The following is a 16,029-nucleotide window of genomic DNA, read 5'->3' as shown; positions in this document are numbered from 1 at the left end:
CATCATCCAAAATAATAAACTCTCCAATATTTCTACTTACTTAAGCTTTACTAAAACATTTAACCTGACATGCTTGTATTAAAAAGCATGACATAAAAGACCTTTCTCTTGCTTTTCATAAAATGCACCACTTTTGTTTCATGTGTATCTATATGTACCTGTTCACTTTGAAATTAACTTTAATATGTCATAGAATCCTTAGCACCTTTACATCTGGTCAATTACTTTATCAGTCAAAAAACTATTGTTCTGTAAGGCAACAATTACAGACACAAATGTGCTTGTCTACAAAGGCAGATATTCAAATTAAAATGTCCTTTATTAACAAATCATTAAAATCAATGATGATAAGACACCATACAGGATCACAGAATTTAGAAAAACATTTTCATTTGTGTGCTCTGGTTGAATTTGTGTGCTCTGGTTGAAACCTTACACTTGTGAAGGCAAAGCGAGTGTGGGAGCTGCTTAGCGAGTGTTGCATGTGATATAAGTGTTGCATGTGAAATAAGTGTTAAGCAGCGTTAAAAACCTTAAGGCGTTTAAAACTGAAAAGGTGTTGGTGAGGAATTACATTTGGGAGACTGTAAGTACCCAGTGTAAATATGAGTGGGTTTGCTGGTATTACTCCGTGTGTGTCTTGTCACATGTATGTGGTGTTGGAGCAGCAGTTCCATCAGTATTTACATGCGAGAGATGTCGGTGGGTTTTCATCTTGGAATCTGAGCTGCAGACTCTAAGGGGTGAACTTGCAGCACTGAGAGCATCGGCAAACGAGGGGAATGACAGGAGGCTCGCAGAGCAACCACTGGCAGGGGCTAGTGGAGTGGGGGGAGGAGAAGGGGCAGTGGAGGCTAATGAGGGAGGAAGGTTTGTGACAGTCAAGAGGGGAAGTAGGGGACAGAAGAGTAGGGGGGCTGGTCCACAGTTTGTCCAAAACAGCAAATTCGCCGTTTTGGCTGAAGATGCTGGGGAGGAAAACTCCGAACTGCCGTGTATGGAGCAGGCTGACTCTCGGAGCACCCCGGGAGGCAGTGGCTCTAATACGGGTGGTGGGGGGAGTGCAAGGAAGGAAAGGCAGGTTCTAGTAATAGTTATAGGGGATTCAATTATTAGAAAGGTGGATAGGGTAATCTGTCGCAAGGCCCCTACATGCCGAACAGTCTGCTGCTTGCCTGGTGCTAGGGTTCGGCATGTGGTGGAACGAGTGGACAGATTATTGGGAGGGGCTGGGGAAGACCCAGCGGTCTTGGTACACATAGGTACCAATGACAAAGTTAGAGGAGGTGGTGAAGTCCTCAAAAATGATTTTAAAAAACTAGGTTCAAAGCTGAGGGCGAGGACTTCCAAGGTAATTTTCTCCGAGATATTACCTGAGCCACGAGCAACGCTAAGGAGACAGCGGGAGCGTAGGGAGATTAATGCGTGGCTGAAAGATTGGTGTAGGGAGGAGGGTTTTGGGTTTTTGGAGAACTGGGCTGATTTTTCAGTCGGCTACAGGCTCTTTGCTAGGGATGGGCTGCACCTCAATGATGTTGGGGCAGCTGTTTTGGGAGAGAAGATGGCTAGAGGGTTGGAGGAGATTTTAAACTAGGTGTGGGGGGGAGGGTTCAGTAAAAGATTCAGTGGTAGACAGGTTAGATGAGATAGTGGGCAAAGAAAGGGAAAATGGGGGAGGAGATTTGGCTGGGGATACTGTTAAGGATAGGGAGGACCACATGTCATATGTTCAATATGGTGCCAGTATTAAATGTATGTTTACAAATGCAAGAAGTCTGACTGGTAAAATGGGAGAGCTGGAGGTGCTGGCGATGGAAGGAAAATATGATGTGATTGGTGTGGCCGAAACATGGCTGAATGAGTCGCATGACTGGGCAGTAAATATCAGTGGCTATACTTTGTTTCGGAGGGACAGAGGCAATAGAAAAGGAGGAGGGGTATGTCTGTATGTTAGGCAGGATTTAAAAGCTCATATAAAGGAGGAGGTTATGTTAGAAAATGAGGGGGCAGAAGTCGTATGGGTGGAGTTCTTCACCAATTGTAAAGAATCCAGCAAATTAATTGTAGGCGTATGCAATAAGTTTATAGACCCCCTATAGACCCCCTAATGTAAGTGAGGAGGAAGAGACAAAGCTCCTAATGCAAATAGAAAAGGCTGCTAGTTTAGGTAAAGTAATGATAATGGGGGATTTTAATTACCCAGATATTGACTGGAGCAACGGTACTGCTAGATCAGTTAATGGGAACAAGTTTATAAACTTATTGCATGACAGTTTTTTAGCACAGGTTGTTGAGGAACCTACCAGAAAAAATGCTATTCTTGATTTAGTGATCTCAAATGACCCAGAACTTATAGCAAATGTGCAAGTCATTGAACCCCTGGGTAATAGTGACCATAATGTTATATCATTTAATGTCTGGTGCAAAAAACAAAAATATACTGGGGCAACAAAAACCATGAATTTTGCAAAAGCTAATTTTAGTGCCTTGAGGGCTGCCCTACAGAGCATTAATTGGGGCATTAGGTTTTCAGCTAAAAACACAGAACAGAAATGGTTGTCCTTTAAAATGATATTAAATCATTACTGTTCTCAATTTATTGCCTTAAGGACTAAACGTAGAAGCTCTAAGAATCATCCTGTGTGGCTTAATACAGAAGTAAAGAAGTTAATGGGAAAGAAGAGAAAGGCATTTAAAAACTACAAATCTGTAGGGACAGAAGCTGCATTTAATGAATATAAACACTGTAATAAATGTTGTAAATCAGCAATCCGGAAGGCTAAGAAAATAAATGAAGAGTTAAATTGCGGTGGAGGTGAAAACTAACCCTAAAAAGTTTTTTAAATATATTAATAGTAAAAAGATGCAGGTTGAGAGTGTTGCCCCATTAAATAATGGTACCAGTATGGTTGTAACAGATACAGATAAGGCAAATGTGTTAAATCAGTTCTTTTCTTCAGTGTATACAATAGAGGAGTCTGGGTTCACAGGCTCACTTAATAACTGCACGAATGGTTCAGCTCAATCTAGTCAGTGGCTGACTCAGGATATGATTCAAAAAGCTTTAATACAAATTAATGTAAACAAGGCTCCAGGGCCTGATGGCATACACCCCCGGGTTCTAAGAGAGCTTAGTTCAGTTTTAGACCAGCCCTTATTTCTGATTTTCTCAGATTCACTGTCATCTGGTATGGTGCCTATGGATTGGAGAAAAGCTGATGTTATTCCAATATTTAAAAAGGGATTACGATCTCAGCCTGGCAATTATAGGCCAGTAAGATTGACATCTGTGGTGGGCAAATTATTTGAAGGCTTGTTAAGGGATCACATTGAAAATTTTGTCCTAATGAATGGCATTATGAGCAACAATCAGCATGGCTTTATAAAGGATAGGTCATGTCAGATGAATTTGATTGCATTTTATGATGTGGTAAATAAGATTCTGGATAGTGGGGGGGGCAGTAGATGTGATCTATTTGGATTTTGCCAAAGCGTTTGATACTGTGCCCCACAAACGACTGCTTTCTAAACTAAGGTCTGTTGGGCTTAATGAAGTCGTTTGCACGTGGATAGGAAACTGGCTACAGGATCGGGTACAGAGGGTGGTTGTTAATGGTACATTCTCTACTTGGAGTAAGGTTCTTAGTGGGGTCCCCCAGGGCTCAGTATTGGGTCCACTTTTATTTAACTTGTTCATTAATGACTTAGGGGAGGGTGTTGTAAGTAATGTATCAGTGTTTGCAGATGACACAAAATTATCCAGCCCAATTAATTCCATCCAGGATGTGGCATCCTTGCAACATGATCTTGACAAACTGGCAATCTGGGCAGCTAAGTGGCAAATGAGATTCAATGTTGATAAATGTAAAGTCGCACCTGGGATGTAAAAATATCCAAGCCACTTATACCCTTAATGGGACTGCACTAGGCAAATCCATTATGGAAAAGGACCTTGGAGTCCATGTAGATGATAAACTTGGCTGTAGCAAGCAATGCCAGTCAGCAGCATCAAGGGCAAATAAGGTATTGAGCTGAATTAAAAGGGGCATAGAGTCAAGGGAGGAGGGGGTCATTCTTCCACTGTATAGAGCACTTGTAAGGCCCCATCTAGAATATGCCGTACAGTTTTGGTCTCCATCACTCAAACAGGACATTATTTTATTAGAGAGGGTACAGAGAAGGGCAACTAAGCTGGTAAAAGGTATTGAAAATCTTAGCTATGAGGAAAGACTGGCCAAATTGGAGATGTTCACGCTGGAGAAGAGGCGCTTAAGGGGTGATATGACGACTATGTATAAATATATAAGGGGATCATATAATAATCTCTCTAATGCTTTATTTACCAGTAGGTCCTTCCAGCTGACACGAGGTCACCCATTCCGATTAGAAGAAAAGAGGTTCCGCCTAAATATTCGGAAGGGGTTTTTTACAGTGAGAGCTGTGAAGATGTGGAATTCTCTCCCTGAATCAGTTGTACAGGCTGATACATTAGATAGCTTTAAGAAGGGGTTGGATGGCTTTTTAGCAAGTAAGGGAATACAGGGTTATGGGAAATAGCTCATAGTCCAAGTTGATCCAGGGATTAGTCCGATTGCCATTTTGGAGTCAGGAAGGAATTTTTCCCCCTGTAAGGCAAATTGGAGAGGCTTCAGATGGGTTTTTTTGCCTTCCTCTGGATCAACTGGCAGATAGGTAGTTAATAAAAAAAATAAAAAAAAGGTTGAACTCGATGGACATGTGTCTTTTTTCAACCTTACTTACTATGTTACTATGTTACTATGTTACATAACTTGAAACTCTGCCATGTGGACAAGAGCATTCTTCTGAAAACTGGTGCAGGACAGAGTGCATATGTAGGCTCACATGATTTGGTAGAGGAGTAAGGAGAGAATGAGTAAGAAGAGCATGAGTAAGAAGAGCATGGTTCCGATTCTTACACTACTATTATATTGCTAATGATACTTTTACATATTTTATTCAGGCTGCCTACTTCTCATTTTCCAGTCTCTTATTCAAACTGCTGCCTGGTTGCTAGGGTAAATTGGACCCTGGCAATCAATACAGCTGCGAAAATTCCAAACTGTAAAGCCGTTGAAACACCAATTGCAAATAGTCTCAGAATTACTGTCTAGGCCATACTAAAAGTGAGTGAACTACCCCTTTAAGCTGGATAGCTGCTGTCCATAAAATAAAAGTAATCTAAAACTAGACTATTAGGCAAGAGAGATTAGTGAAGGATGGATTGTTGATTCCTATGTGAGGTAAGGAATAGTAACTTACATATCTTACAAATCATCAGTTATATTGATTGCAATTAAAACTAGAATACTGCATGCATTATAAACTGGTCATACATGCTTTGCAATTGTAATGGAAACTATGACACTCACCCAAGATGGCGTCCAAGATGGCGACCTTCTGCTCCACCGCATGGCTCCTGCTGGGCGCTGTCCTGTGACATCGGCATCTTCACGATCTGGGATTGGTCGCCGGCGACGGAACGGACGCCGGCGTCAGAATCGGGCGCCAGCGTCAGGACACCAGTGTGGGGACACTGGCGTCTGCGTCTGACGCCAGCGCGTCGACATTTTGGCGCCAAGCCATGGACTATTTAAACCCCATTGCCCTTTTCTTCCTTGCCCAATTATAGGTTCCATTGACTTGTGTTCCTGGGTGTGATTTCCTATTCTGATTTTCTGTGTACCGATCTTTGCCTGTTTCCTTGTCTCCGTTGTTTGCCGCCTGAACTGATATTTTGCCTGTACCCTGACGATTCTTCTGGATAAACCCTTTTGTACTTCGAACCTGGTTTTGTCTCCTCTTTGGTCCGCAACTATTACTGCTGCGCCTTCGGGCCCGTTACAGCAATGCAGAGCAGTATACTGTATACTACCATAAATTCTTAGGTAGTTATGCATAGAAATAAGAGCAGTGGTATTTAAGGGCTGTAGACATCATGAAGGGACTGATATTACTTATTTTCTGTCAACCAGCTAGAGGAACTAGTCAGTCAAGTGGATTTACACTGAAATTGATGAACAACTTCAAATCCTTTGCAACACAATTTCAATCATTTGGTTGAGAAAACACTGTTGTTTTTCTTTACCAATCATAGAAAAATATGATAGTTTTAAATAGACAAAAACACAACGCATTTACACTTTGCTCACCCAGGTAAGTGGGGAAATTTAAGCGATATTTATTAAAGTGCAAACTCACTTTTCGATCAAAGAAAATTGAAAGTCAAAAGTTACATTTCTGTCTATTACCCTAAACTTCCAATGCTAATTTCCTTGCAGAACTACATTTAGTAAAGTGAAAGCTCACGTTTTAATCAAAAGCAAATGAAAGTCAAAAGTGACATTTCTGTCTATTACCCTAAACTTCCCTTGCAGCACTACAGAAACTCTCCCTTTAAAGTAATTCAGAGGTCAACTAGTTGTGCCTTTAGCTACATTACATGCATCTTGTGAGGTTTATCTCTAAGTACACCAACTGAAAGTATTTGGGTAAATAACTACTACCAACTATTTCAAAAGTCCAAAACAATACTAATATTACTAAAATTGTTCATTATTATCAAACTTTCAGAATTTCCTTCAGCCACCAGATCTTAAAACCAACCTTACTTTCTAGGAATGCTAGGAGTGCTGTGTTCATTTACACATAGGCATCTCAAACGACTGTAGGCTTTCATTACTGAAATAATTCCAAAAGAAATTATTCAAAATGTGAGTATCTGTATTGCATTGGAATTATTTTGAATAAAAAAAGCTGTCCATCTCCTCATTGTTGCCTTTTTCTATGTAGAAGATTCCTACTTAACAGTTCTGTCAAGCAAAGAGTCACTTTCTATACAGGTATAGCATGCTTTTAGGTGAGAAAGAAAGTAAGACAATAGTTTATTTGGGAAGTAAATAGGAAAAACTGGGATGTTGTTTTATATCACTTCTTAACTATGCAGGCACATCACATTACCAAAAGCCGAGAAGTGGAAGTGAGATTTTCCATTCTGATTGCAGCAAGTGCTAGAAAATAAATCAGCATTTTAGATGTTATTTTTTCCTTTCCTATTCAGTAAGAGGAGTAACAAAAGTAAGCTACAGTATGTAAATAACATGGATAGGAACAGTTAACCACATGAACAATTTTCATTTTTTAAAAGAGTAATTATTTAGGGAGATATTTTTAGCCTTCATGATTTTTGGTTTTTTTCCGGTGGCTTGTGCATGAAAACTTGACCGATTCGAGCCATTCAAGTTTAATTTAATTTAAATTTAGAGTATTTGAGTTTTTCCCCCCCGATTGCATTCATTCAAGTTTTTTACTTTCAAGTTTTTTCATAAATAAGCAACATTCGAGTTGTGAGTTTATTCAAGGTAGAAACCTTTGATAAATGAACCCCTAAATCTCTATACAAAATTAATATCTACACTGAGCTACATATATTGAGCATCCGTTATGTGGGATGTCCAAACATAAGACTCCCCAGCACTTTTCTGGTCTGAAACTGATTGTGGCGATGATCAGATGTTAAAATTGCAATGATCAGTCTTATGTAAGAAAAAAAATGTAGCATTTGTACTGCTCAAGGCAATCTGACAGAATATTGATGACTGGCACTTGGTGATTCACAGATCCATAACACTGGAATTTCGACACATACGGAGCAAAATGTAAACTCTTATTTATACATTCAACTGTTAAAAACGGGACAAAAAAATAATTTGCATCATCAACATTTGTTGGCTTCACCTCTCCACAGTTTTAAATTCATGTAACATTAAGGCTAACAGCACATGGGGCAATTTCCAGCCAAAAGAACCTAACATCTTCCCAGGTAGACTCCTATTTACTTGAATAGGAAATGTCTGAAAGAAAGAAAAGAAGTCTAATTTTTGGTTTGAAAAGTGACAGTACTACCACTGCCATGTAGTTTCCATTCAAACAAAAGGGATTTGACAGTGGGTGATGTTGGGCATGTTTAAGCTGGCTGCAATATAACTGTGAACAATGTACCCTCATGCCATCATTTTTATTTGACTTTTAGTATGATCAGACATTGATGAGTTGAGATAAATTGAGTTCTTTTCCATTTTTTTAGGTTCATCTTTTTATTCAGGCTATCTCAAGCCTAAACTGTCAAGTTGCCAAATCAAATAAATATATATTAGTGCAAACTGTCTATTGAAAGATCAATTTAATTTTTATTTGCTTTTTTCTCTGTAACAATGAAACAGTACCTTGTACAGGTGTAGGATCTGTTATCCAGAATGCTCAGAACCTGGTGCTCCGGATAACCATCTTTCCATTTTCTTTTCATACCTTAAGTCTACAAGAAAATCATTTAAACTTTAAATTAACCCAATAGGCTGATTTTACCTCCAATAAAGATTAATTATATCTTTGTTTGTATCAAGTACAAGGTACTGTTCTATTATTACAGAGAAAAAGGAAATCATTTTTTAAAATTTGGATTATTTGGATAAAATGGAGTCTATGGGAGACAACCTGTCTGTAACATGGAGTTTTCTGGATAACAGGTCCCATACCTGTACTTGATTATTACTAAGCTAGACTAGCCATAGTCCATAGTAATTACAAAACAATTCCATTGTGTTCTTTTATATATACATATTATTGGTAGCCTTACAGCACAAATTACATAAACAATCTATACGCATTAAAATCAAGGTCCTATGTGTTCCAGATAATATATCCTATACATGTACATCATCTAGGCAAAGGGACTTAAAGCAAAATAAATTAAAAAAAAAAATATATAACCTTGTGTTTTCCAAATAAGTTTCTGTCCTACCAATAGGATTGTTTTGCCACGAATATTAAGTTATGCAGCTTAGTAAAATGCGTGTGTGTGTATCTATATATAGAATAGTGTCTAAGCAGTAAACCAAGGTGCAGATATGGGACTTTGAAGATAAATTTAAAAAATGGATTCTAAGTCAGGGTTTCAGTTCCACTAAGGTAACCTTTCTCAAGGCAAACAGAAGCAAAGCAGAATATAAGCATATATATATATAAGGCAAACAGAAGCAAAGCAGAATATAAGCATATATATATATATATATATATATATATATATATATATATATATATATATATATATATACAGAATATAAGAACGAAGAAAGAAAAAGACATAGCACCCAACTCTCTGTCTGATCACAGATCTGTCTGTGATGTGACATAGAAGGAGAATATCCATAGGATAAGAAGAGCAGGCAAAAAAGAATACAAATAAAGCCCTAGATGCCAGTAAAGCAGCACATACACAGAGAGCCCCTGAAGAGAAAGATTACAAAAACATAAGTCATCTAATACATTAATTATTAATGCAAAAAGAGAAACTGCTTAGTAAGTTTGCTTGTTAAAATGTAAAAATACAGAACAATGAAGTGATATTTGACAAGTTCAATTAACTAAATGAAAACATTATTAGTTCCTTATCTCTACTCCATAGTGACACTCCTTCAGTGTTGGCTGGTGGAACCTCACGGAAACACAATGAGCTTCAGTTTTAACAAAACCTTTTTTTCAAGTACTGTGACAGATGGTTCATGTTTACAAAATAAACTGTTTAGCGTCCCAATATTTTCAGCCTTCTGTTTTTAACTATCATCATTGCTGATTAATTTGCATTCATTTGTTTTGTAATGATAATTTCTGCCGGAAAATCAGAGGATCATAGTTTTCTAATATTGGAGTCGGGTTAATTTGGAATAGAAACAGCGAGAGAACTGAGGTTTTAACAACTTCTTTTCCTCCGTATACAATGAACCAATCAATGAAGGCTTACTGCTTTCAATACATTAAATGTAGAAGGAAATTCAAAGGAGAATACATCATTAAACGGTAGCTAAAGGTCTAGGCTGGGTATTTACCACAGAAAACTAAAGGGGCTTAGCGCTTTCGTTGCCAGACCAAGTAACTTTGTTTACCCCTGTTCTATAAGGACTGGTATTGTCCCATGAGACTGATGAATTGATAATACAGTGCTATAATTTAAGATAATACAGTGCTATAATTCAAGATGAATGTCATAGGCCTGTGAGTGTCAGTAAGGTTTTAATTGATTGAATTAATTGAATTATACATGGAGGTAAGCAGAAAATTGGATCTTGGGTTTGCAATGGTTGTGATTTACTTTTGCTAACTCATTTGATGCAGTACTGTAAAGAAGGTTACTAATTAAATTATGGAAAACTGCCTTCAAACTGACAATTTGTGCTTGAACAGCAAACTAGCTAAACGAGTGGTTATATATGGAACGCTTTCTGGTTGGACCACTTTTTTAATAGAATGCCCCAGGGGGTTAACAACTGCCTTTTCATTTACTCACAAATGACCTTGAGGCTGGCATCTGTTTGCTGACGATATTAAATAGTGTATATCAGTAGCTTCCATGAAGGATGCTTCCACTTTGAAGAGGAATTTGAACAATCTGGGAGGCTGAGCAGAAAACTCAGGGAAATGCAAGATTATACATATGTGTTAAAACAACACAAATTCTACTTATACACTGCATGGAACTGTTTTACAAGCCTTTCAGAAGGATCTGGGACTTAAGATGCCTTGGCTCATCACGTATCATTAAACAGCAACAAAATAAACCACACATCACCAGGCATCAATGTGTAAACGGCATATTTATCAAGCCGTATATTGATTTTTAGAGTTCCGGTACCAGTTTGTAAAAATATGTTGTAAATGGAAGTAGTCTTTTAAAATTGCTTCTGGAAAATATGGTTGGTGTACAATTTACTGGCCACTTGAAATTTAAATGTCATTTATTTTACACGGTTTTTTAAACCATTTTTTTGCACTGTTTTTTTGCACTATGCATTGGTGATTTCTCGTAAAGCGCAGTGTCAGGAATTGACTACCTAAGCTAATACTTTTTCAATACTTTTTCATATTTATTCCATTAAGTTTAGAAATCAAAGCATCTTTGTCTCTAAGTCGATCCCTTATAAATTCACCAGAAATAATAAGAGCAGCTTTAGCATGAACCCACAGAAAGGAAGTGAGATGGAAAGAGTCATGCAACTAATCTAGTTAAATAAATGGAACAAATTCGTTTTGAAGACACGTTATGAAAGTTTGGTTTGCTTTCTCTGGTGAATAGACAATTGCACGGATGTTAACTCTTCTTAAATACACTGTTATGAGCAGGGATGCTGTGGAATGCTTTCCCTTGTGATGTTGCTATTTCCTTAGTGCCTTTAAAATAAGGATTTTCTTATACGACAAGCAGAATATCCAGAGCTGGCCAGTATTGTGTATGTAAAGATATATTTATATATATATATATATATATGGATATTTGTATTTATTTGCATATACAGTGTATTTATGTTTGTGTGTTTTGTAATAAATGTATGTCAATGATACTTGGAAATAAACAGTTGCCTTTATTTAAAACCGGATTAGTTACCTATGAAATGGTGTAAAATAATTAAGAAATACACTGCACTAAAAATAGATAAAAACAAGCAAATAAATAAGATGATAATATAGGAATAAAAGGCTGGCTCAAAATCGTGGCCAAAAATGTTTATATCGCTGCACTTTTTACTTTTAACTTACTTTGGAGTTAACAAAATCATGTTTCTATAATTCTTAGTTTCACTATTAAGCTTATAAAACATTTTATTCCATTCAGATCTCAACATAAACTTTCACTCTTAAAAAAAAAAAAAGACCTGAAGCATTTTTGACACTCTAGACTAAGGGGGCTGATTTATGAAAAATAGAGTTTTTGTTTTTTTTCACAATTCAAGAAAAAACACGAGTATGAATATACTGGAGAATACACTGTAATATAATATAACCTCGAATAGTTGCCATTTATATAAGGGATGCACCGAATCCAGGATTCGGTTCGGGATTCGGTCGAATCCTTCTGACTGGCCGAACCGAATCCTAATTTTCATATGCAAATTATGGGTGGGGAGGGAAATTGTGTGACTTTTTGTCACAAAACAAGGAGTAAAAAATGTTTTCCCCTTCCCACCCCTAATTTGCATATGCAGTTAAATTGTCCTGTGTTTCAGCAGCGGGGACTTCATTTGTCTCCTATCATAGTGTTGTTAAATTATAAACAGATGGTGGGAGATGAAACCCTATATGTCTGAAGGTCAGCTTGAATATGGCAGTTGAGGTTCTTTCACCACAATTTTAACAATCCTTCTCTGCAACATTCTCTTGCATTTTCTCCTTCTATCCATTTCCTCTTGCTATAAGTAACTATAAGATGGTCAACAGTTTCATACAGATTTCTGACTTGCCACCTCAAACAGTTATCTTTCTTTTGTTCATGTTCAGTTGCTGCACGCGCTGACACAATGCAGAACATTTTTATAAATTTAAACGGTTGAATGTGTACCTGCAATTAATCACAGATGAGTTTAGCAGAACTGTTGCATTATTTTTAAAAAAATGGCTTATATTTTTGGTCATGATTGTAGCCCTGTTTCAGGGGATGTTTCTAGAGTCTGCCATTCCACCATCTGGGCTAATTGGGAGGCTGTACAGTAGGCCCGAATGTCTGGAATTGCCATGCGCCCTCTAGATCTACTGCGATATGTTATGTTTGATATCAGTCTAGAACACTTTCCTCCCCAGACAAATTTCAAGCACTGAGAGTGAAATTTGGATAAGGTGCTCATTGGGGGAGTTACTGGTAGGGTGCGTAAAAAATACAATAGATGTGGGAGAATGGCCATTTCACTGCATGCTTTCCCTTGCTATGACAGTTTCAAAGGTTCCCAGGAGCAAAGCACAGTGAATATTTTTTTGAATAGCTATGGATAATTGGCATGGGTTAGGCCATTGTATTTGGGAGTCATCTGAACCCTTGGAAAGTTTAAGCTTTTTTTCTGCCATTGAAATTCAAAATTTATTTCCAACAGTTTTTGAACATGTGGAGGAAGGCTAATATTGAGGGCTTCTGACCTCTCAGAGTTAACCATCAAGGCTGAGATGAGGCCGGGCGAATCCTGTGAGCAATTTATATAGGTTAGGGAGGCAAATAGTAATAGATTATCCACTTATAAAACACATTTATGATGGGTATCTCCAACCTTAAGGCCATATATATCAGGATGTTGCCAAATATGTGTGCCAACAGTTCAATAATTAAGGCAAAGAGCCATGGAGAAAGGGGATACCCTTGGTGGGTGCCCCTCTTAATATGACATTTTTCAGAAAGAAAACTAATGTGGTGGACCCAGGCACAGGGTGAATGATATAAGGCCTTGATGAGGTTTAGGTATTATGGTTATGTGGGCCAGTTGGGAATCCCGGTCAAAGACATCCTTCCCTAGCCTGGTAGTAGTAGTATGGTAACCAGTATTGGGACATATAATCTGTAATATTTGGGGGTGAACCCGTCTGGTCCTGGTGCGTTAGAGTTTAAGACCTTCTAGTATTTCCTCTACATCTATTGGTTTAGATATATTGTACTCTCTCGTTGGCAGAGTGTGATCATTTGGGGAGAATTATGCTGTTGAGAAAGGCACTGATGGCCTGTGGGGTAGGGTTTGCCTTCTGCTCATATAATGTGCTGTAGAAGGATGTGAATTCAGCTACTGTTTCAGACAGATTTGCAGTTAAAGAACCATCTCATGTCCTAATTTGCATATAAAGGGGTGCGGAAAAATTTCTCACTTAGCTTGCAAATACAATAATTTTTTATATGTTTTATATGGTATGTAATATCTAAAAAAATGTTTTTACTTTTTATGTCCTCGTCTTGAAGCTATAGACAACTATTTATAAAGCAATTGCAACCGTTTGATAATTGGCTGAAAGCAAATCTTTAGGTGTAAATAAATGATTATTCGTAGTGTGAAAATTCATGCACACCTACATCATTTATATGTTGCTTTATTGTTGCCTGTGGGGCAGGCTTTGCCTTTTGCTCATAATGTACTTGAGTAGGATGTTAATTTGGCTACTGTTTCAGCCAGATTTGCAGTTAAAGAACCATCTCTTGTCGTAATTTGTGTACAAGTGGTGCAGAAGAATTTGTTACTTAGCTTGCAAATCCATTCATTTTTATATGGTTTATATGGTAATATTTTAAAACATTTTTTTAACTTTTTATGTCCTCGTCTTGAAGCTATAGGCAACTGTTAATGAAGCAATTGCAACGGTTTGATAATTGGCTGAATAATTGTCTTTAGGTATAAATAAATGATCATTCGTAGTGTGAAAATTCATGCACGCCTACATAATTTGTTTCTTTATCACTATATATTTGGTACTCTATATGTACTCCAAATTATACACAAAACATGAATTAGCAATAAGAACGTAAATCTAACTACAGTACACGGGTTAGAAGAATTAGTATCTCAGCCCACCAAGACGAAACTCCTCTCCAATACTTCTCCAATACCTCTCCAAGCACTTAATTTCCAATAGATATGATCCCCGACCCAGAGTGAAATATAAGTGGGAGAGCAGCGGGGTTATTGTGGACCCAGATGATTGGGAAGAAATCATAGACAATCTTTATATTCCTTTAGTGAGTGTTAGAGACAAACTTATACAATTCCGGATCATACACCAAGCATACCTCACTCCTCAGAAACTATATACTATGGGGAGGGTGGCTTCACCCCACTGTCCAAGATGTGGTGCTTCTGTTGGAAATTTTATGCATTTAATGTGGGATTGCCCAGTGATACTCAGATATTGGAGGGCAATTGTGAGCTTTATGGCTACTGAACTGGAACTTCCCCCAAATACTTAGCCCTGCTATCTGTCTTCTGGGCCTCCTGGACTCTGTGATACCCAGAGTAAATACTAGATGTCTGATGAGGCTGCTCCTCTTCTACGCAAAGAAAGTGGTTGCCCTGCACTGGATGGGCCCAATGCCACCGACATTGAGTAGATGGATTGGACTAATCAATTCGCAATTGGAACTGTACAAACTCACGTATTTAGCCCGAGGATGCCCAAAGAAATTTGATAGTATACCAATAAAGAACAATTTACAGCCATACTTCCCCCCCTTCTTTTCCTTTTCTAACCAGCTTTTCTTCCTTCTATCTTCCTTAAGTTGTTAAAATTCAATAAAAATTAATCCTTAAAAAAAAAAGAAAAGAACGTAAATCTATGTATTTTATTGACTTTTTTTTTATAAAATGAGACAAACTAGGGGGCACATTTACTATTGGTCGAATATCGAGGGTTAATTAACCCTCGATATTCGAACCTCGAAGTAAAATCCTTCGACTTCGAAGCCGAAGGATTTACCGCATTTCGTTCAATCAAAGGAAAAACGATTGAATCTTTCGAATCGACCGATTCGAAGGATTTTAATCCATCGATCGAACGATTTTCCTTTGATCAAAAAAAGCAAGGAAAGCTTATGGGGACCTTCCCCATAGGCTAACATTGGTGCTCGGTAGGTTTTAGGTGGCGAAGTAGGTAGTCAAAGTTTTTTTTTAAAGAGACAGTACTTAGACTATCGAATGGTCGAATAGTCAAACAATTTTTAGTTCAAATCGTTCGATTCGAAGTCGTAGACGAAGGTCGAAGTAGCCAAAAAAAAACCATTCGAAGTATTTTTTATTCTAATCCTTCACTCGAGCTTAGTAAATGTGCCCCTAGAAGTATAATAAGTACGATACATTCTGAAGCAAGCAAAATCTGTCCATTAAACGTAACAAAATGTGAAATCTTCTTCTTTTCTTGAGGCATAAGGTGAAGCGATGTCTGGCCATGCGCTTTTAAGGAGGACACCAAATATTCCCATGTGTGTCAGGAGCATTCACATAAGGGATATTCCAGACCCAGGGCCTGTCTGAGAGATGAACAGAGAAAAAAATCAGATCCTTTGGGCAAACATGCAACATTAGAAAAAAACAGCAGTAGTGTCTGGTTGCCTGGGTGAAATTACATTCATGATGAAGAGCTTGTAGGGGGGGAGGATTAGTGGTGGGTGGAATGGTACAAATTCTTCTACATTTCTTTGTGAATAATCAACATGAGTTGATC

The 16,029-nt window shown here is 37.8% G+C and overlaps 1 protein-coding gene across 5 annotated transcripts in view; it reads right to left on the bottom strand.

The window, feature by feature from the left end:
- Positions 1-15,137: 15,137 nt before the first annotated feature.
- The window catches only part of tdp1.L (tyrosyl-DNA phosphodiesterase 1 L homeolog), a 52,623-nt gene continuing 51,731 nt past the window's right edge, over positions 15,138-16,029 (bottom strand). For 2 of the 5 annotated variants that reach the window (XM_018229013.2, XM_018229016.2), the window contains one exon: positions 15,529-15,835. In XM_018229013.2, coding sequence (XP_018084502.1) covers positions 15,803-15,835 — 33 coding nt within the window. In that variant the 3' untranslated portion in view covers positions 15,529-15,802. 5 annotated transcript variants of the gene reach the window in all.

The sequence above is a fragment of the Xenopus laevis genome, chromosome 8L (assembly GCF_017654675.1).
Source record: "Xenopus laevis strain J_2021 chromosome 8L, Xenopus_laevis_v10.1, whole genome shotgun sequence".
In the NCBI taxonomy this organism is placed as follows: Eukaryota; Metazoa; Chordata; class Amphibia; order Anura; family Pipidae; genus Xenopus; species Xenopus laevis.
The sequence above is the reverse complement of the archived record's forward strand: the minus strand, read 5'-3'. Positions and strand labels throughout refer to the sequence as shown.